We start from the raw sequence: 22,868 nt of genomic DNA on the forward strand, positions 1-22,868 counted from the left end.
GTCGACAGAATGCAGCAATATACTACAGAGGATCAAAAGAGCGATCTGCTCTCTCAACACAGAGTCCAGACTGGCCAGCCACTCTCTCGACAAAACAGGCACCTCGAAGCACAGACAGCCTCTGGGAGTATCCACGCAGATTCTGGCCACAGAATCTGTTGACAAAGGCGCTCTTCCTCATCTGAGGCTGCATCTGCACTTACCTGAAGGTCGATGGCTGTTATGCAATTTTTGATATGCCAATTGCATACCAAAAATCGACTTTGCAGCCATCAAATTCTGTGCCTGTCTTCACAGCAGAAGGTTGATGGCAGCGCTCCTCCCACAGACCTTCCTGACTACCACGAGGCTCAGGAGGAGTTCTGGGGTCAATGTTGATCCTGGAACATGCTGTTTTGCACATGCATGAAACAGCACCCTGGAAGTTCAACCAGGAGCAGTCAATCATCTCTGGTATGTGTAGATTTAGGTCTGGAAGAGGTAGAAGGCTGTCGACAAAAGTTCTAAGTTTCATCAACAGACTGTTGACAAAACATTTTGTGTGTGGATGTGCAATGAGCTTTGCTGACAAAACCGTGTTTTTTTCCCCTGAAAAACTCACTAATGTAGCCATAGCCAAGATGACAGGATCCATTTTGGAAGATGTTTTTTTTTTTTTTTTAAGACAGAAAATATTATAACATATACTATTGACTATAAACTGCTTCCAATTAGAAGAAACGGTCTAAGGTTTGACATTGATTAGTTTTAAGAATCAGTGAGCATCACTAACAGAGCCAGGCACTCTCCCCTGCAGAAGTTACATGATCCCATGTTAAATGACATGAGACAGCCACAAGATTTTACTTGCAGTTAAGAGTTGCCACCTTTCTAATTGCTAGCAAACAGATACCTGAGGCCTCACCCCTACGCCACTTCTTCCTTCAAGACCTCACTTCCATCACTCATTCCTCTCTCTCCATCCTCTGGTTGCTCTCTGGATCGTCTCCACCTCCCTTCTCCTGTCCCCCATACCCTAACCCACCCACAGCTGAGCTTCCTCTGCTCTGGGACTGGAATGGCAGCTGCTACACCCAGACCAGGAACCTGTATGTGGTGTGATAGACTCAGGCCCGCAGCCAGCTACAGCACCCTGTGGGAGGGGAGATATATAGGCAGCTGGGTGTGTCCTTTCATGTTTCCCAAGGACTAAGGCCCAGGAAAGAGCAGCCTGCAACACCAGGGTAAGCTAACACCTGGGGCTAATTAAGCAGCTGCGGCCAATCAAGGCCTGTGAAGCCCTTGAAAGAGGCTTCCCCCATGAAGGAGAGAGGAAGGAGACAGAGGACAGACCGGGACTTGGGAGAGAAGACTGACCAGGGAGAAGAACTGCAGTTATCTGGAGGAAGGTAACTGGGGCTGTGTTCCAAGGGGGTCTGGCGGAGGTGTCCCAGGGAGGCTGACTGTGGCACTAGGAGGGCCCAGGCAGAGAAGGCCCTCCTGCCACAGATGCCTAGGGTCCCTGGGCCGGAACCTGGGACGTGTGGGAGGGGACCGGGTTCCCCTCAGACCATCCGACGCATCAGGCCAGCCCTAGAGGGGAAGCAGGCAAGGAGCGAGCCTCCTCCCCGAAAGACTGCATTTTTGGATCTGCCAATGATGAGAATGGCCCAGTGATGCTGTGAACCAAGCCCTTGCGAGTACAGGGAGCAGAGTGAGGGACACAGCAGGCCTCTGAGGCTGCTTTTAAACCACCAGGACAAGCCTGGGGTTGTGTCACAGTAGGTAGGAGGTAACTCGGGCAGAGCAATGATGTGGACAATGACCCCACACTTTCACAGGCCTTGGGAGGCAGACCTATCATTGCTCACAGACAACCTGCCAACCTAAAACAAATCCTAACAAGCAACTACACACCGCACCACAGTCACTCTATCTCAGGGACCCATCCATGCAACAAACCTCGTTGCCAGCTCTGCCCACATATACACACCAGCAACATCATTACAGGACCTAACCGGATCAGCCACATCATCGTGGGCTCATTCAGCTGCACATCTACCAATGTAATTTATGCCATCATGTGCCAGCAATGCCCCTCTGCCATATACATCGGACAAACTGGACAGTCTCTACGTAAAAGAATAAATGCACACTAATCAGACATCAGAAATGGCAATATACAAAAACCCATAGGAGAGCACTTCAATCTCCCAGGACACACAGTAGCAGATTTAAAAGCAGCTATCCTGCAGCAAAGAAATTTCAAGAACAGACTCCAAAGAGAAATTGCTGAGCTGCAATTCATCTGCAAATTCAATACCCTCAGCTCAGGATTAAACAAAGACTGTGAATGGCTGGCTAAATACAAAAGCAGCTTCCCCTCTCTTGGAGTTCACACCTCCAGATCTACTGATGACAATACAACTCAGCCTGCCTGACTGAGCTAACCTCGTTATCCCCAGCCTTGCTCTGGCCTATTTATATCTGGCCTTGCAGATTTCCAGGACCAGCATCTGAAGAAGTGAGTTAACTCACGAAAGCTCATGCTCTGAACTTTTCTGTTAGTCTATAAGGTGCCACAGGACCCTTCGTTGCTGCTACAGATCCAGACTAACACGGCTACCCCTCTGATAATCGGGCAGAGCAGAGGCTGATGTGGGTTATAAACTAGCATCTCCCTCAATCCTGAAGTAAATGGACTTCTAGTGTCCAGTCAGTACACATAACCAGACTATGCCAGGTCTGCTTTTAGACTAGACTTTCTGGTCAAAAACTGGGCACCTTGAAGCCCTAAATGGCATCCACAGACAGATGCCAAAAACCAGACTGATCAAGAAAAACCTGAAAGGGTTGCAACTCTAAATTAAACATACCCTAGCTCACAAATTATAAGCTCAACTTTGAACCCCAATGGACCATTTCAAGAAACAGAGCCTTCCACCAGCATCAAACACCCTAGTCATCTTCCTTTTTCACAAAATGTGCCCTCTGTTCTGGTGATCCTCTGTATCATAAAACACAGATACACATGGACAGTTGGCAGTGTATAAGTCAGGTCTGTCTGCTGTCTCTCTCTCATGGATAATTGTCAGAATATTAACTTCAGAAAGAAGACTTAAAATTAGGCTGTAAATGGCAGCTAATTCAAGTGATTGTTGTGAAACAAACTAGGCTTACAATTGCAATTAATTGCAGTTTGATCCCACTAAACAGTATCAGAATATCAACTGAAATGTGGGAAACAAAAGAAATAGTATTTTTCAGTTACCTCATCCAATTACCTTGCAGACTCATCCAAGTACTGTAGTTCAGTCTCTTTATTGTGAAAGTGTAACTTATAAGTATTTTTTTATTGTCTAGTCGCACACTAACAAAAAAAACAACTTAAAACCATAAAACAAGTCCATTCAGTCCTACCTCTTAGCAGCCAATCACTATGACAAACAAATCTGTTTACACTTAGGAGAGATAATGTTGCGTGTTCCTTATTTACAAGATCATCTGAAAATGATATTGGCATTTACATGGCACAGTTGTAGCCAGCTTTGCAAAGTATTTAAACGCCAGATGTGCTAAACATTTGTACGCCTCTTCATGCTTTGGCCAGCATTCCAGGAGGACATACTTCCATGACGATGACATTTATTTAAAAAAATGTGTTAATTACATTTGTGACTCAAGTCCTTAGGTGAGAATTATATGTCTCCTGTTCTGTGTTTTACCTGCATTCTGCCATATATTTTGTGTTACAGAAGTCTTGGATGACGATCCAGAATATGCTGTTTAAGAACTCTTTCACTGCAGACTTGACAAAATGCAAAGCAGATACCAATATGAGATTTCTAAAGATAGCTGCAGCACTTTACCCAAAGTTTAAGAGTATGAAGTTCCTTCCAAAATCTGAGCTGGACGAGGTGCGAAACATGCTGTCTGACGTCTTAAAAGAGCAACACTCTGATGCATAAACTCAGTGGTACCAACAGCCACTGCAGGCCCCACAGCAAGATGGTAGAGGGGCCTGGCTCCATACCCCAGACAGGATGGGGAAGAGTGGAAGGGTCAGGGCCAAGGGCTGTCAAAGCCACCCAGACTGTGGTGCTGCCTCCCCCCACCCCGCAACTCCCTGGCAGCCACAGACAGCCTTAGCAGCACTTCTGCAGCCTTTCAAAGGGGCCCAGAGCTCTGACCATCACCACTGCCAAAGAGTGACAGCTGGTGCTCTGGGCCCCTTTGAAAAGTCAGGCCTGGGAGCAATTGCCCCCTTCCCTCCTCTTCCCACCCCGCTGTCAGCAGGCCTGCATAAACTGCAGCCCGAACCACCAAGAATAAGCTCATTTTATACAGTTTTATATTTATCATATTTGCACAGTGCTTATTTTTGTGATCAAAAATAAGATTATAAACTGAGCACTGTGCACTTTGCAATTTGTTTTGTAATTAAAATCAATATATTTGAAAATATAGAAAACATCACAACATATTTAAATAAATTCTTTTCTGTAATTGTTTAACATTCCAATTAAAGTGCAATTAATTGTGACTTTTTAATCTCTCATTTAATAGTTGACAGTCCTATTTAAAGCCTATACAAAACTGAAGGGTGGGAAACAGAAGGGGAAAGAGTGATGCTGGGACTAACTTGGTAATGATGGGTCACCATGCTAAGAACACAAGATTTTAAACAGACTTTCTGCTCTTATTTTGAGCTATAGTCATATTTTTCAACACCCACAACAAAAACACAAGTTAGACCATCTGCAAAACAAACCTATCTTGTACAGTTCTCTGACCATGCACGTCATTTGCATATACCTTTTTCCCTAGCTAGGTACTTAAATTAAAGTCAGTAATTTACACTGTAAGACTTACCTCAGAAGCATCTGACAGACTTTGCAGGATGTGACGCGAGTGAAGGTGTGCATTTTGAACTCATGAAAACTTGTATTTGCATTGTCTGGCCTTATGTTGGACCTAGAGAAAGATAAATTGCATTATCTCATACAGCACATTTAATTAAAGAAATCTGAGAATACAGTGTACCAAATCTAAACAGGAACTCTGAATCCATATACCACGAGCCTTTTGCATTGATACTTCTCTACTAGACATAGTTCACATCACAACCTGTGAAACAAAATTTTGTATTAGGCGAGCCGGTTTTCAGAAGATCCCCAGTATAAGCAATATCTTAGAGATCATAGTAACTGGGAAAATAGCTGCACACATCGGAACGACAACAGACTAGGGCAGGGTGAGCACACATTTTATGTTGGGCCCCACTTTTTGTCCCTGAAACTAGCTGGGGCCCACAACCTGTCTAATGTAATCCAAACTGATGGAAATTTTGGTTATGTTCATATGAAAAAAACCCTTTTGGCACATGTAAGCAAATAAATATGTAGAACGTAAAAACTTTACTGATATAGAAATGTGAACACACACACATAAAAACAGTAACATATTTCAACATTTTTAATGAGATGGTTGAGCCTGACAGCCCTCAGCTGATTGTGCTGTGCCCCTCATACGAAATTTCATGCCCCTCAGTGGAGTGCCACTCTCCTAGTTTGCACATTTCTGGTCAAGGGTTTGGGTTTTTTTTTTTCATGTTATACTGAAGACCACTTCCTATGACAAGGATCATCTTGTGAACCTGCCTATCCTTCCAATTTTTCATTGCTTGGCTCTCAAAATGTTTCTTCCTTTCTCTGGATCATCAGCAAAGGCCACGTAGCACAGATTGAGAATAATTGCATTAGAAAATGCAAGCAGCCTACATGCTGGACAGAGTTGAGTCACACTTATTCTGTAGCAAAATACATAACTAAAGCTATTTCAAAAATAATTATGGAATATTTATTGCTGTTTTAGGTAATGTTCCTTAAATGAGTTTCCTAATGCCTACAAATGTCTCTACAAGTTAATTTAGCCAATAAAATAAAGACCTTGCCTGTGGGAAACACATACCCTGAGAACTCTGACACATGCGAACTATTTGTTATGATCATATGTTTTCCCCTTTATCTTTGCCCATGAAAGCTTATGCTCCAATAAATCTGCGAGTCTATAAGGTGACACCGGACTTCTTGTTGTTTTTGCGGATACAGACTAACATGGCTACTCCTCTGATACTTATCTTCCCCATTGTTTCTCTTTAAACAGTATTAGTCTTAGAGAAATTCCATTAATAATTTTGTTGCATTGTTGAAGGATTTTTCAAAAAATTATTTAGCGTTTTGTTCAGTTTTATTTCTTCTTCAACTCCTTCCATTTTAAGGAGTTTATTTACAATGCACATTTTTTCTACTACATGGTTTGGTTTTTGTTGCTGTTGCATTAGTATTCTTGTTCATTTTTATATTCTACGTAAAGCTCCCAAGCATTTAAAAATACATTTCGTTTAATACAATGCTAAAAGAATATAATGCTCAATATCCTATAAACTTACACAGACTATCTAAACAAAAGCGTAACTCTATACTAGTGGATAAATGAAATTAACCCTGACGAATGTGTTTTATTAACAAATTACATATCACACTGAGGTCTTTAGAATTATACACGTCTCTGGTGCTTTGTTTGCTAAACTAATTTAATCATACAGTAGACCCCTGACTTATGCGGCAGGTGCATTCTTCCGCAAGCTCATGTCAGTCAAATTTTGCATAATTCAGGGAAGCCAGGAAACCGATCTGGACAGTAGCATTGCTCAGTTCCCTGTCTCCTGTGAGTGGTTGCAGCCCGCTGCTCACAGGAAAGGGGAAACTGACCAGCTCTGCTGCACTGGTCATTTTCCCCACTCCTGTCAGTGGCAGCAGCTAAGAGTCAGGGTCTCTGCTGCAGCCACTGACAGGAGTGGGGAAACTGACCAGAACAGCATCACTGTTCCCTGCTCCTGTCAGTAGTGGGGAGCTGGCACCTGGTTCTGGACTGATCACCACTCAAAGGAGCCAGGAAACTGACCAATGCAGCAGCACTAGTCAGTTTCCCAGCTCCCCTGAATGGCAAACAGCCAGAGCCAGGCACCAGCTCCCTGCCACTCAGAGTCAAGTTAACTGGAGATTCGCACAACCTGAGTGTACGTATCTGGGTGTTTTACTGTACACAAGAATACAGAATGGGGGAAACAATCAAGTAACGGTACAAAATTTAAGAATTTAAATCACCTCATGAAGCATCCACAGTGTTAGCAGAGGCGTACAACGGGCTGATAAAGCTGGAATTATTAATAAGATGAAATTTCACTTCTGCTATGTTAGCAACTCCCAGAGTAAAATATTTTATAGCATTGAACTACAGTAATGTGTAACACAGGCCAAGATCCAAATCTCAGTATCTTTACTACTGAGTGAACACTTATGAAAAATATTCAAAGCAGCTCTTGAGTAGTAATTACTGATGCACTGGTGTCAGAAAGGTCAGTTTTTAATGCAGCTCCTGAATGTGTGTGCGCTGCAAATGAAACTGAATTTTAAAGGTAAATGAGATTTCTCTACCCTTACACTTGTGAAACACCTTACTTTTAGTACTTTTTTCCACCAAATGACTAATGGCTATTGTTTTCTATGTATACAAGATACAATGATGCAACTGTTGTATTACTTATCATACTCCTAACAAAAGCAACCTCTCTTTAATATTTTGTTTCAGAGTAGAATACAGTTTCCCAAGATATGTCAAGAGTTTCAGACTCTCATGCTGTGATGAATGAGTGCCTGTAAGGGTTAAACCCAGAGAGAGTGGTTTGTTTGTTGGCAAGTAGCCAGGTAAGCCAGTGGGAACAGAGAGGGATTTTTTGAATTGAAGCAGTTACCTGCTGAGGGGATCTTTCTTTTGTCTGGCTGAGATGACAGAGATGTTTAATACTGAGCAGGCTGAATGAATCCAGTAAATATTCAGGCCACAACATGACTTGGGCATACAAATATGTAAGTAGAAAGGAACTGTTTAGTCAAATGCAATCAAAAGTGCCAGACTAGGGATCAACCTTGACACATGCAGAGAGATTCAAAGAGCTTCCAAAACAGTTAAAAATCACGTCATAATAATCCCTAGAGCCCGGACATCTTCCCATTGAACTCAAGGGCAAAATTCCATTAAGCAGAATCAAGCCTCAAAGTATCAACTATCATAGATGAACAGAGAAATAGAAAGTAACACACATACTGGATCAGCCACTATTATACTGCTTTACCATTTTCTCAGATGCACAACTAGTTTTCCTATACTCTCCTTTTAGCTTGTCTTCCACAAAGACTTACACAAGCACTGAAAATGTGCCAGCTAGTAAGAGAATACATATTAACCATTGCTCTCTGGATCGTCCCCTTGTCATGGAGAGTGGGCTTGTGTGTTCCAATGAAACCAAGAGCTATGCCATAGGGAGTCTCATACTCCCAGCAGGGTGACCTATGGCGGCAAGGTCAAGGGGGGTGGGTCCAGAGAAAGAATGATCCTAAAAGCCTCAATGGCAGAATACACAGAAAATAGCAAGGGCAATGCTACAACAGCTGAGAAGGTGGATGAAAGCTGCAGAGGACAGGAGACTCCCCGTTGTTGTGGATCCCATGCCATAGGACCTGAGCCTCCTAACCATCAAGAACCATGTGGTAGCTGCAATGCAACAGTTCCCCCATGTTAAAAGAACTCACACACGAGTGTCTTCCTCTGTGTACTAGTCTCCTAAACGTAAGCTTTACGGCGACTGTGAATGACGATGAGAGCAGGATTGTGAATCTGGAAGGAGCAGGGCTTGGGCAGCCCTCCCTCAGGGTCACTCAGAGCGTGCCGTGCCAGACCCACCTCAGCCCCTGGAGCCACCTGAAGCATGCTGCACAGCCCTACAGCAGCAATTTAAATGGCACAGGACTCCAGCTGCCACCATTCCTGGGATAGCATTAGTCAGGAGCATCGGGCCCTTTTGAATTACAGGACTCCAGAGCAAGAGCTCCGTTTGTCCCCATACACACCCCTAGGTGGCAGGCCTGAGAATAGCACATGCTAGCCATGAGAAGAGCAGCTAAATTATACCTTGTTATGGTTAAGTAGATGAGGAAAACATCTTTCCTCCTCTCCCCCATACATAAAGCCTGAGCCCGAGAGCATCTGATTTCACCACAGCTAGGTGGTGTCACTAAGTGCAATATCAGTCACAGATGAAATGGTTATAGAAAGAATCTGAGAATAGAATAGGATGGATGCGGAAGGTCACCAATGAGGAGTTATATAGGAAGATACAGCCGAAACAGAACCTGCTGCAGAAGGTTAAAAAACAGAAGCTACAACTATTTGGGCATATTTGCAGAATGAACGACGAATGAAAAATCAAGACCCTGGTATTTGGCATAATGGACAGTTTGAATAGGAGAGGCAGACCCCTCGGAGAATGGACAGATGATATAGTAGATTGGTGCAGAGCTAGACTACAGAAACTAAGCAACTCCACACTGGACAGGGAAAGATGGAAGGAAATAGTGAGAGAGGCATCAGACACCAACGGGCGCTGAGCCCACGGTTATTGATGATGGTGATGATGATGAGGATGACGACAGATGAAATTTTTCTAGAAGAGGTCAGGAGCCCACTCAACAGACTATGCAGAGGTCTCCTGTGAGGAAAATGGCACAAATGAATAGAGAGGAATAGTGTAAAGCTGGAACCTAGTCATCTATTAATACTTTCTCCAGGCTTGACCCTCACTCCTCTGAGAGGCATCTCTAGGAAAGAGGATACTATTGAGCACTAGCTCCAAAACAAATGAATGTACCAATTTATTTTTTTTAAAGCTAGAAAACAGAAGAAAAATTATCCAGCTCCCTTCCTGTGAGTTTTTTCTTACTGGCCATTATTTTCCACAAAATGGGGAGGGGACAGGTTCTAGCAGCTAAATTTGTTGTCTGGGAATTTCCTTTTTGGGACTGACATTTCCCCCAGTTTATCCACCTGAAATAAGTTTTCAAACATGCCCTCATTTAAGTTTCAAAGGAGGCAGGATTTCACCCCAAGCAGCTACATGTTTAAAAGTCTCTTCCAAGTTTAGTATATAGAGCTACATTGTCCACTACAAAAGTGTAATATTTCCATTCAGCCTTGGAACATCTTACCCAGACCTGGACAACTGGCTCTGCTGAGGTTGCAGGAAGCAGCTCTGCGCGGTGCTGCTGCCAGTCCCACTCCCCCAGGCTGGGAGAACATGGTGCTGGAAACCAGTCGTGGGAGGGTTTCCCTCATGTTCCCATTGGGGCGATCTGGGCCAATGGGAGCAGTGGAAGACAGGGAGAGGGGGCAGTCATGAAGGTTATTGAGTGCCCCCCACTCCCCTCATGGCCAGACCCCACACATCCACCTGCCTCACATGCCCATGTCCCTTGCTCAGCTCTCCCAGTTCTGAGCTGCTCCTGACCCACCCTCCCACCTCTGCCAGTCCTGCTCTGCTCTTGCACACTCTCTTGGTCAGACCCTCACCTGCACCCCACTCCTTGCATACCCCTCCTCCCCAGCTTGCCCACCCCCAGTCCACTCCTGCCCTGTCCGGACACCCTTCCCCCAGCCTGCTCCTTCACCTTCCCTCCTGGCCAGATTCTGCACCCACCTTTGCTCCTGTATGCTCCTCCCCACCCGGCCAGACAACCCACCTCCAGCCCACTGCTGTACCTTCCTGTGTTCCAGACCGCCCATCTGCACCCCCATCTCTATCCCACTCCTAACAGCCCCCCCTGCACACTGAACCCCTCCTTTTTGTCTGCCCCCAGAGTCTGGGGGGGGCTAACAAAATCTACTAACCCAGGGTCCCCAAAAAGTTAATCTGGCCTGTGGAAAGTCTGGAAGCTTTGTGTTCCCTGTCTCCTCTGCCCTCCCTTCCCCTCCCCCCGCCCACCCACTGTGGAGCTGGAGCACCAAGGGAGTGAGGGGTCTCAGTTGGGAGCCACATCAGTGAGTGGTGGTATTACGCAGGGCTGCCTCTCACTTGTGTGACCCCTGACTGATTTTCGGTAGATCAGTGTCCCCGACCCAGAAAAGGTTCCCCACCTCTGCCCTGAGGCATCATTGTCAAATACTGCCTCCACTGTTTGTAGGAAGAAAAAACACAGTCCGATTGTCTGACATTGGGCAAGAGGTAATTTCAAGAAAGGAAAGCATCATGTAACAAAACTTCACTTAGTTACCAATGCTTCGTCAGATGCAATCAATACTAGACAATTAACTATGTCATGGTTAAAATGACGTTCATACCCTGATGACATTCGGAGATAAAATGATCATAGTATGAAAAGTAACACAGCAAGCAAAAACTGGACATCCATATAATTCACTGTGTTTTTACTTTGACAAGAAAAACACCTCAAAACACCCTCATCTAAACAAAGCACAGTTCACTGTTAGCTGTGGGTTTGAACACTTTTCCACTTATCAATATCCTCCCTACTCACACCACATTGTGTGTCACATCAGATGAGACTGAACAATGTGAGATGAGGTTCTACAACAGCAAACGTCAAATCACACATTTCTAAAATGTCTCCTTTCCTAACTAAGGTCTATGGAATATTTTTTCTTGATTTCAGTGCACACCTCTGCTAATTATTTTCAAAATAGGTATTGTCTGATAACGTCTACACATTTGCCCTTAGGCACAAAGTACAGGTTGAACCTCTTGAGTTCAGAACTCCCTGGTCTGGCATAGTCGTGGACTCTGTGGGTGCCACACTCCCCCTGTTCCCTTGCAACACATCTCTTGTGGGCCAGTGATCCTGCACTTACCAACTCCTCCACCTCCCTCCCAGCATTTCCAGGGTGCCACAAATCAACTAAATGTGGCAGTCAAATTCCAGGAGGGATGAAGAGGGATGGCAATGGGTTATATTTGGGAAAGGAGGCAGGGAGTGGTGGGACGGCTGGCTGGAGCCAGGAGTGGAGCTATTTGGCTAGCAGGCAGGACGTGGGGCTAGCCACTGGGACTCAGGATGAGAGTCTGGCGGCTGAGACCTGAAGGCAGCATCTGGGACCAGAGGCAGCAGCAGAGGAGTTGGGGGCCAGGACTTTGGACTAACATTGGAGCCCCTGGATGGTCACTGAGTGGCAGGGTGGCCTCAGGGATGGATGCTCAGACTGGGCACAAAGCCTGGAGTGGTGCAGCACTCTACACACCCATACTTTCCTGCCTGTGGAGATCAGCTGGTACTCTGCATTGACCTCTATTAACGCAGCAATTTCTCTGGGTCAGCACCAGTTGGGATCCCAGACGTTAAGTCTGTATAACAGGTTAGAGGTTATGAGAAACTATGATACATTGCATGTGCACTAATTATTCTGATTTTGGTATATTTCTTTCATTTTCATTTTTGCTGACTATTCTCCAGACTGTATTTGTTTCTATTCCCTGATATTACAGTAAAGACCTTAATTTTTTGGCATCATAACTCCAGATTTCTACATCCTTCCACTTCCAAGGAGTCTCTGTGAACATAAAGCAGCAGGAAAGGGTGGGGATGCGTAAAACTGTAGGGGCTATATTTAGGGGTAAATGACAGATAAATAACAGCACTGAATACTGACAGCTAGAACTGGTAGCTGTTAACAAATTTTATGAGACCATGGGAAACTTTGCCACACCCATGATAAGTGGTCATCTGGCTAACTGCCAGATTAAGGAATTTGCAGGATGAAAGAGTTCCCCTTATGGAGGTTTAACCTGTACTGAGTGTAGTGGATTTGGAATTTTCAGTAACACAGCTTGAGAAATTCTTATCTTTTTGTTACTTAAAGAGAAAAGCAGTTGTCATGACAAAATCATTTTAATCATGTAAGAATCTCCTTCAATAGGCAGAGCTCAGAAACTAGGTTAGTGATTTGAGAACTGACATCAGAACTGCCACCACTAGGTCTGCCAACATTCATGCTGCAGATACTGCAGCTTTTGTTCCTGAAAGGATTTTTCTTTTTCCCTTCTACTTCCCATTGTAGAGTCAGATCATGGCTATGGTCTGTGGTCGTGGCAATGATATCACAAACCATGGGCAAGCATGAATGTCAAACTCTCTTTCTTAGAAGGTGGACATAGTGATATAATCAGAAGAGCAGGAATCACAGGACAAGAAAGAATACCCCTCAAAATTCAGGCTAATGGGGAAAAATCATTTGTGTGCATAGCCCTAAGAAAGGGATATAATCTGGGATTTATTACATATGCCTCCTTCACCAACAGCAAAGTAACTAAGTTTACCAACCAACTCCTTTACAAGCTTCTACCAGGGAAGAATCCAGATTGACAGGTGGAAAGTTTCCTCCAGGATAACCTGAGTGCTAAAGCAGGCCATCTCCCTTGACTTCAGTAAGACTTAATATAACACTGTTTGAATAGGTGTCAGAGCATCTCCACACTGAAGTCCAACATGGGTCCAACAATAAGCACCCTGCTTTAAGTTCTATACAATGTCATAATTATGCAACATTTTATCAGTAACACAAGGTCACATTTTTAAAGGGCTTCCCACATTTCTCCTTAGCTTGTGAGCCCTATACAGTATCAGTGCATGTTCTTGCCCTCTAGTAGCCACAACAAAATAAACAAACATCAACTGATAAACATATTAAGCTGCAGTCTCTCAAAATATTTTGTTCCTGACTAAAGTATGGAATACATAGCATACAATAGCATGTGCCACATACACCCTCACTTTCCCCCCAGCCAACACAGAGAGAGAGAGAGAGAGAGAGAGAGGAGAACTGGAGTGAAAATTTCTATGTCAGAGCACTCTAAAAGAAAAATGTTACTTTTTTATTTTAAGAGTCCCAGGAAGGTCCCCTCTTGTTGGGATGAATTAGCAACATATATAAAGGGGATGAAACTATAAACAGAGATATTATCTCAAATCTCATTTCAATCAGCAGTGGAAACTTTGCTGGGACAACCAGGAGTATCTAAGAACTCTCTCCAGCACCGCATTGCATTCTACTTTCACCCTCAGAGCTCTTGGGAAAGCCTTTTCTTTCCTAGTGACTAACTGAACATTAGCCTCACTGAGACCAATTCACTGCTACATGACCAACCCAGGGAACATTTACATGCTTGTCTTGCTATCTATCTCCTTCCCATCACCATACAAATAACCGTCCTAGGATCAGAATCTCCATTATCTCCTCCAAAGCCCTAGTCTCTGAACAAATCCATTTCCTGCACAGCTCTCAGAATTGCCTAGTATTATCAGCTTCTCATATGACAAAACCTCCATCCCACCAGAGCTTCAGGTGTTATGTCATTTTGCCAACATCATACTTGTGAAATACTGCCACTTTAGAACAATTATATTCACAGATACAGAGTACTGCCAGTGCTCCTTGACCCTTATCTGTCAGGAGAGATATCAAATGAACAGACCACACTGTCCTCAGCCACCCACATAAAACTCAGCCGCTTTCCAAACTGTGTCAGAAAACATTACATAGCTCAGGCTTCTGCAACCTAAGTTTCTCCCAGCAATAACCCTCCCTACATTTAGGGCAAGAGTGACTGGAGGTAATGCCATAGGTCATTTAAGTAGCTCAGCACAACTCTGTCAGAGGGACGTGTTAATTCTTTACCTGCCTTCACAATATGGAATAAATTCTCATCAACAGCCACTTCAAATTACCCAGCCTTTCCTGGAAGAGAAGTTACACCAATTACATGTCTAAAAATACATTAGTCATGGTCATGACGGAAAACTCTAAGAAACAGGAAAACATGAAAACTAACCATTAACATTCAATGTCTAATATAATGCGTTTGTACTTTTCAGCTATTCCAATTTATAATCCTTTGCTTCAGTTTTCCATGTGATAAAAACCTCGGAATTACAGATGATGCATGTATATACAAAATACAGGAGAGTCAAATGTAAATGCAAATGCAAGCATGGCATACTCACTTCTCATTGGCATGGAAAAGTGGGAGAGTGGTTCAAATACTGAATATATACTAATAGCCTGGAAGCATGGCCTCTCCAAATTCTGACACTTCAAGCAATTTCTTCCAAAGTACATGCCAAAATAAAAATACTAATACTCAAGTCCGCAGGAACTGTTGATGTTCAGGGGCCCAGAAAACTTCAGCCACTTTATTTACATTCTTTAGTTTAGGCATCCAAGTTTGAAAATTTCACATCCAACAACCTTTCCAAAACATATGCCCCAATACCACAGCTGATATATAACATCTTTGATTAATAAAACCATAATCTGAGATTCTGTGTACATAAGAAGAACATTATAGTAACATTCAGCTTTTGTAATAACATTTACGTTTTTATTCTCAATGTTAGGCTTATGTATATTTTCAACAAGAGAAAATACCAGTTACCTTTCACAATGGGAGGTCAAACTAAAAGGATGAATTGTTATTGAATAACTTCTCAAGTAAGTTAGGCATAAACATGCTTTACTTTACCATCAATTTAAACTTCCACTACACTCAGGCTAATAAATAAAATGAATGAAGAATACTACTAAACTTGCAGCCTGAGCACTTCATCTTATATATCTCCAGAATGCACTACCTTAAATATGTAATTATTTATAGTGTGTCCCAATAGGCTAGATAAGGAAATGGCTGATATGTAAAGTATTTCCCCACTATGTGAAAAATTAGGACATCAAAATCTCTGTCTCCACTACTCAGAAAGACCATGTCTCTAAGAAGATATACAGTATGCTCATATCCCTATTTCAAAAGCTCTCAAATACTGAAAATGTCTCCAGTCATGTTTCTACTAGAGACTCCTGAGAAGGAACTACAGTCTTCTACAGATTTCAATACTAGCATTACAAAGATCTTTTGTGTGCCAAGATTTTTCTGAATGAGGATATTAATATAAGTATTTTAAAAAAATAATGCAATGTTATAAAGAAAACTTGGTGCTTTAAGGACTGGACAATAAAGCCCTCATTACAAAGAAAATCAGCCTGTCTACACACGTTATAAGAAATAGTAAGTATATACAGCAAAGTGATACGTCCATGATAAAACTTGCTGAATTCTTACAGATTTATGAAACTTAAAATTTCAAAAGGGGAATGACAGAACTGACATGATATAATAGTGCAAGAAATAACTGAATGTCTTAAGGAATAAAGCGCTTCAAACTCTTGTTATAGTTTGACAGGCTACTAATGACCAAAAGCTACCCTTATCCAACCGCACTGACAGCCTATGAGAAATAAATTGCGGTCCTCAGTCCAGTCTGCGGTGGATAAATATCCACGCCACAATTCACAATTCTGAAGGAGGTGTGTGGCAAGGAACTGAATGGGTATGAAGAAGGTATTATTTTTTATTGGTACCAGTTAGGATTTTAGTTCAAATGACTCCTGCAATGTGCTGTGCTCCACTACCCAGTCACTGGTTCTCTACCTTTCTCACATATTTAAGGGGCAATTCTTTTAATTGCTTCTCTGGCAGCTGTTCAATACTAGCTAGGTTTTTGCAATTAAAACCTGTACAGATTCTCACCTCTCTCAGCAAAGGCCACTGTGGAGGTTTTGGTTAAAACTAATACAAACATTTCAATTAATCTTGAAAAATTGCTTCTCTGGGACACTTAATTAACAACTCAGCCTTTCTCTCCAAGATTCCAGATAACTTCAGTCTAATTTATTTTCTTCATAGCAGAGGGAAAACTGCATTACAGAACAAAATGGAAAAAGATGATTCTGTGCAGCAGAGTCCCAGACAGGGAGCACTCCCATGTCATATTGCAGGGATCACAGCAAATGTAGTTGACAAAATTAAGCACAAATATGTCACAATTAACAATAAATGCAGAACCAACCCTGAAGGACTTGGCAGGCATTCTAAATGGCCATAAACTGAAATAAGATATCAACAAAATCAGCTACTGACCTGGGAAATGTGGATCAAGTTGTCCCCTCTGCTGAGGGGTTTACAGGGGATTAAAGAAGTGTAAACAGTGGCCTAATCTAGCTATTACTCACATGGAAGAGAGAAAATGAACCTCAGAGACATTATTCAAGCCCCCTCCTTTCTATATGGACATCATCCAATTGAGGTTATGAACTTGGAAAAGTGAAAAATAGCCACTCAAAGTCATCTACCCCAAAGGGTAGTGTGCACGCATTGGAAAGACTCAGTGAATCACACTGCTCTATGGGTAAGACCACAGGAGCTGCAGTAAGCCCTCTCACATGGATGACTCATGTTTGGGGATCTCTACATCAGCTAGATTCTTGACCCCCACACTCCCCATCCCCAACATCCTGCAAAGCTCTCTCCTAGAAGGGGTTGGTGTGATTGGATTTTCTGTGGTTGAGTCTTTTTCCTCCTAGTCAGTTTTCTAAAGGAGGGGATGATTTAGCTTTTTGTATTTTTGTTTTGAAAATCACACCATTCAACACTGCTCCTCCAGCAAGCCTAGATAATTGTTTCAGCCGAAAATGCTCTGAGACTTGGAATCAGATTTCAAGCAGTTAGACATCTGAGCATCAGGAAAATCAGACAGAGATTTTTTTTAAAGCATTGTTTTAAACTGTTGTGCCATTTCACTTCATTAAATCTTGACTGTGGAGAATTATAAAACATGCCAATCAGTGAGCCCTAGTGGCATATCAGATAAGTATTTATATGAAGTATCAAGCAAGTAATCTGTGGTGAATTAAAACTGGTTTAAGTATTGAAGAAGAAATGCTACAGGGAGTTAAGAAGAGCTTATTTAGCCTTGAACTGTGCTCTACCCCTCAACCTTGTGTCAGACCTTCTCAATTAAGAGCTCTGTTATTGTTCTCCAGTTAGCATTTTGCTTATAATAATTTAAAATTAAAACACTGTGAATGTTACTGGTGTGAGTGGTGAATACTGAGCTGGCACCCTAAGCACAAACTGCTCAAGCACTTTTTAAAAAGTGTTTGATATATGAAGTTGGATCTATGGATCAGCAGCGCACAGAGATCATACCACCTTATATCAAAAGACAATGCAAATTTCCATTCTGTTTGATTTTGCTTATTATCTTAATACTACGTATTATCACAAGAAACAAAGTGATTATGTAAATCCACATTAGGTGTTTCCACCAGGCCATGATTTTCAGAAATGGCTGTTTTAAGTTAGGTACCTCCATCATATTTGGCAAATAAATAAGTAAATGGTCTTATTTGCAGAAAGTGCTGAGAACCCAAAAAATCAGCAGTGACTGCAGTGTGCACTGCCATGTGCTCAGCCCTTTTCAAAAATGAGGAATATTAATTAGACCCTTTAACATGGGCTGACGAACTTCATACTACCCATTTCTGAAGTTCCTGACCCATGTGTATAAATGTGCAATTTACAATTAATTTACTAAATGGGAAATTGAACATCTAGTCGCTAACAAAACAAAAAGCCAACAGAAATGTACAAAAGTAAACCTCACCCAGATCTCTGCAGCTTTCTTCCACAATACAGAATTTTGTGGAAAGTTAAACGTGCACTTCTCATCTTTAAAAGTTCTCTTTTTTGCATATTATACCCTAGAAAACAGCATTTCACTTCTGTTGTCTTCTCATGTCTCCCCATTCACATTCACCCCATTCAGAACTTGAAATCCTCAAAAAATTCACTCACATTTTGCATTCAAAAACTCATTTAACAATTCATATTAACTAGACTTAAAATCAAGTCTGCAAATCCGTCAGCATAAATTATCCCTAACTCTGCACCTGCAACTCCAAAGCCCTCCCATCCTTTGACAGATGCCACCTGAGAGTTGCTAGATTTATGCAATAGTCTCCACTTAAACTAACTGCTTTCTATAGTAGTCCATTACTTGATGGGAGGAGACATTTATACACTAAACTTTGTAAAAACAAAGGCACAAACAAATAAATGTCTAAATACACAAATCTATTAGGATACAGCTATAGCTTTAAAAAGGACCATCCAATGATGACAGCTGATTTTCTGAGTTAAGACTCATCACATATATTTTAGAATCATCACTGAAGATTCTATTTATTTAATTAATTCATTCTCTACATGCTAGTACTCAGACATTCCATGTTTGTCACACCCCACAAATCTCCATCAGAGAGACATGTTGAGTACAAGTAAACTACACTTTCGATCAAGGCTTTGCTTGCAAATTGGCTTGTCTGGTGATATGCATGCCCTTTTAGAGACCAAGGGATTTAGATTTACCTGTCAACTTTGCAATAATGTAGTACATTTCTTCAATCAAACAAAGGACTCTCTTTTGCCTGTAACTTCCTGATTACCTACCCAATATAGAGACTAGCTGACGCATGACCTCATTCCTTGATACATAACAAATATTTACATGCAACAGTTCCTGAAAGGTATGAAACTACCTCACATTACACTATCTGTAAACCAAATTCACAAATAAATCTAGAAAAACAACAACATGAAGACCCTCTTTCTTCCCCAGTTTTAATTAGTAAAACTAATACCACCTTGAGTTCAGGCAATATAGGGCCATCACTGCAATTTCCATTGCCAAAAAATAACCCTGTCCCATTTTACATTATTTGCGTAGGACCAGCAACAGCACTAAGGGCAGCAGTGTGTTCCTGAAGACAAAAGGATGCTGACCCTTCCAAGAAGCATTAGCCTTAAGAAGCCTGAGTGTGTGGGGAAGAAGGGCTCACTGTGTCCATTTTCAACACCTATTTCTTTACCTACAAAATGCCGGAAGGCCATTCACAAAACAGACAAACCTGGAGATGCCAGGCAAGCAGACAGTGCTAGTGGGCACAGGAAGGAAGTACAGTTCTAGATTGGATAGCAGACAGTCAGGCTTCCTTCCTTTCTCATAGAATCTTAGGGCTGTAAGGGACCTCAGGAGGCCATCTAGTCTAGCCCCCTGCTTCAAGGAGGATCAACCCCCACTAAGTCATCCCAGCCAGGACATTGTCAAGCCGGGACTTAAAAACCTCTAGGGATGGAGAATCCACCACATCTTTAGGTAACACATTCCAGTGCCTCACCAACGGCCTGGTGAAGTAGTTTTTCCTAATTATCCAACCAACTCCTCTCCCGCTGTAACTTCAGACCATTGCTCCTTGTTCTGCCATCTGTCACCACTGAGAACAGTTTCTCTGCATCCTCTTCAGACCTCCTCTTCAGGAAGTTGAAGGCTGCTATTAAATCACTCCTCCTTGTTCTCTTCTATAAACTAAACAACCCGAAATCCCTCAGCCTATCCTCATAGGTCTTGTGCGACAGACCCTAAATCGTTTTTATTGCCCTTCACTGAACCTGCTCCAGCAAATCCACATCCTTTTTTTTCTGGGGGGCCCAAAACTTCACACAATATTCCAGATGTGGCCTCACCAGTGCCGAATAAAGAGGAATAACTACTTCTCTAGATCCACTTGAAATGGTCCTCCTAATGCACCCTAATACGCCCTTAGCCTTCTTGGCTACAAGGAAACACTGTTTACTCATATCCAGCCTTTCATCTACCATAACCTGTAGGTCTCTTTCCGCTGTACTGCTGCTTAGCCAGTCAGTCCCCAGCTTATAACAACGCTTGAGATTCGTCCATCCCAAGTGCAGGACTCCACACTTCTCCTTATTGAACCGCATCAGATTTATTTTGGCCCAACCCTCCAATTTATTTAGGTCACTCTGGATCCTAACTCTACCCTCCAACGTATCTACCTCTCCCCATTTTTCCATTGCTGCAGCCTGGACCACTTTAACCTCCTTCCAAGTCTACCCTCTATTTTGTTACTAGGAAGATAATTGAGGGCTCCTGCTGTGGCACATTCTTTACCATAACTGATTCTTGGTTTTCTTCCAAATAAGGTACCACGTGTGGCACACTAGCGGTAATGCATGACCCAGCTTGGTAACATTTAGACCTACAGAGGTAAACAACACAATTCCTTTCTTTTCATATCACTTCAGGAAACAGGCAGGGTATCAAGGAAATCCAGGGAGCCATATTTGTGTTTTGCTTTAGTAAACTAAATGGATTTAGATCCAGTTTGTTAAAAGTGAAATACTTCTCCAGACTATTTGGAAAATGCAGCGTGTAGCTACAGCTTTTAAAATGCATTGATGGCAAGAGCTTTAATTTTGTATGTCAGTGTTCAATATGTCACAGCTCAAATAGTCTTGCAGAAGGAGTTTTAATGCATATGCATTCTTAATGCAATATCTGAGCAAGCAGATCTAGCCAAGTTGAATTTGACCAATAAGTCATTAGTCACAGAGCATAAAGCAAATTTGCAAAGTGGAGATACAATCATAGATAAGAGAACCATTTTCATTTACCATGTCTCTAGTATCAGATTTAAAACATGATCATAAAAAACCCACTTTAAGTAACCAATGGGCTATAATCAACCCATTATGCAGTTTTCCCAGTTTAAAATGAAGACATGTGCTTATGAAAGATGGGACATACATATCTATCAGGTCTGTGCGTCAATGAATCTCAGGATCATTTTCTTCATTCAGACGGACTGGTCTAGCTTGCTTACATTAGCGAATGAGAGCAAGCATCCAAACAAAAGGTTTTCGAAAACAGCATGCTAGAATTACACTTCTACTGCTGCACAAACTATTAAAGAACTTATTAACGCTCCCAAACCTGAATGCAGCACTATAAAAATTAAAGACACAACACCAAGTAAATCTCTTTCATAAGAGACACAACATTGAAATATTTAAGAGTGCTGCACATAACAAGAGATTTAAGATAGCTCAGCGAAATATTTTATTCTTCATAGGAAAAAGAAACAGTTCAACATCTGGTGTTCGGCTTATATGGAAGAATATACCATAGTCTTGTGGAACTGCTAATGTACTAAATGGTTTCTGTACAAACATGAAGTCAGGTTTACGTAGGTTTTAAATTAAAATACAAACATGCATTTAAGTTTGGACTAACATTAATACATACATGCAGATGGTTGGCCCATAATGAACCATAATCACTACAACATTCAGTACAGCACTTGTAATTCAAAACCTAAATGTTGGTCACCATGAAGAGCATTCATGGATCTTAGAAGATAAAACTCAATGGATTTGGAGAATGTTAAAAGTAAAAATGTGTGACAATGCTCTTCCTCTAGCTTTATGGTCCTGCACTTTTTGATGGATTATTTGCCATACAGGGTCACCTCAGCTCTCAGGTTTGACACCACCTAGCTATTTTGGTGAGCTACTATCACCATTGGCCAGCATCGGAAAAAGAGAAAAGATCAAACTCCACAGTCTCTGCTGCCCCTCCCAGTCATTGAGGCAAGACAAACCCCTTCACCAATTCAGTCCTTCCCCACTGCTATATAGAGGTCGGGGGGATTGGAGGGAGCCCTGGCCCATTCTCTACTCTGGGTGCCAGCCCTGGGACCCAGCTGCCAACAATGTCTCAAGTTTCAGCTCCTTGGCCGTGATGATTCCCTGGGCCACTTCCCCACAGCAGTCCTCATACTGTCAGGCTCTTCCCTCTGATATCTGCTTCTATTTACTCCTCTCAGACTCTCTCTCCATGGCTCCTTATCTTCTCCACTTTTCACTCAGCTCTGGGTCAATAGAAGAGAAGCCTATTGATAGCCAGTATCAGCTGGTTCTTTATTGGACCCAGCTGTCCTGCTTCACCAGGCTCCCTTGAGTCTACAAGCCTCTTAATTGGCCCCAGGTGTTTTAATTGGCCTAATTACCCTGATTGCTTCTAACAGGTTCCTGCTGGTTCTGTATCAGCCCTTGCTAGTTTATTCTGGAAACAGGGACTTATTCAATATAGGCCCAATATATCTCCCCTTGATCACTACTCTGCAGCCCTCTGGCCTGACCCTGTCACAAATGTTACAATGAGGTATTACAATATAGTTTTGTACTGTATATTTTGAAACCCAGACAGCACTGTTTTAAAATATGCTTTTTA

The 22,868-nt window shown here is 42.3% G+C and overlaps 1 protein-coding gene across 3 annotated transcripts in view; it reads right to left on the minus strand.

The window, feature by feature from the left end:
* VAV3 (vav guanine nucleotide exchange factor 3) overlaps positions 1-22,868 on the minus strand; it is a 263,598-nt gene that overhangs the window by 91,731 nt on the left and 148,999 nt on the right. For all 3 annotated transcript variants that reach the window (XM_075002479.1, XM_075002480.1, XM_075002478.1), the window contains one exon: positions 4,852-4,953. In XM_075002479.1, coding sequence (XP_074858580.1) covers positions 4,852-4,953 — 102 coding nt within the window. The remainder of the gene's footprint in view (positions 1-4,851; positions 4,954-22,868) is intronic.

This window comes from Carettochelys insculpta, chromosome 9 (genome assembly GCF_033958435.1).
Source record: "Carettochelys insculpta isolate YL-2023 chromosome 9, ASM3395843v1, whole genome shotgun sequence".
Taxonomy (NCBI): domain Eukaryota; kingdom Metazoa; phylum Chordata; order Testudines; family Carettochelyidae; genus Carettochelys; species Carettochelys insculpta.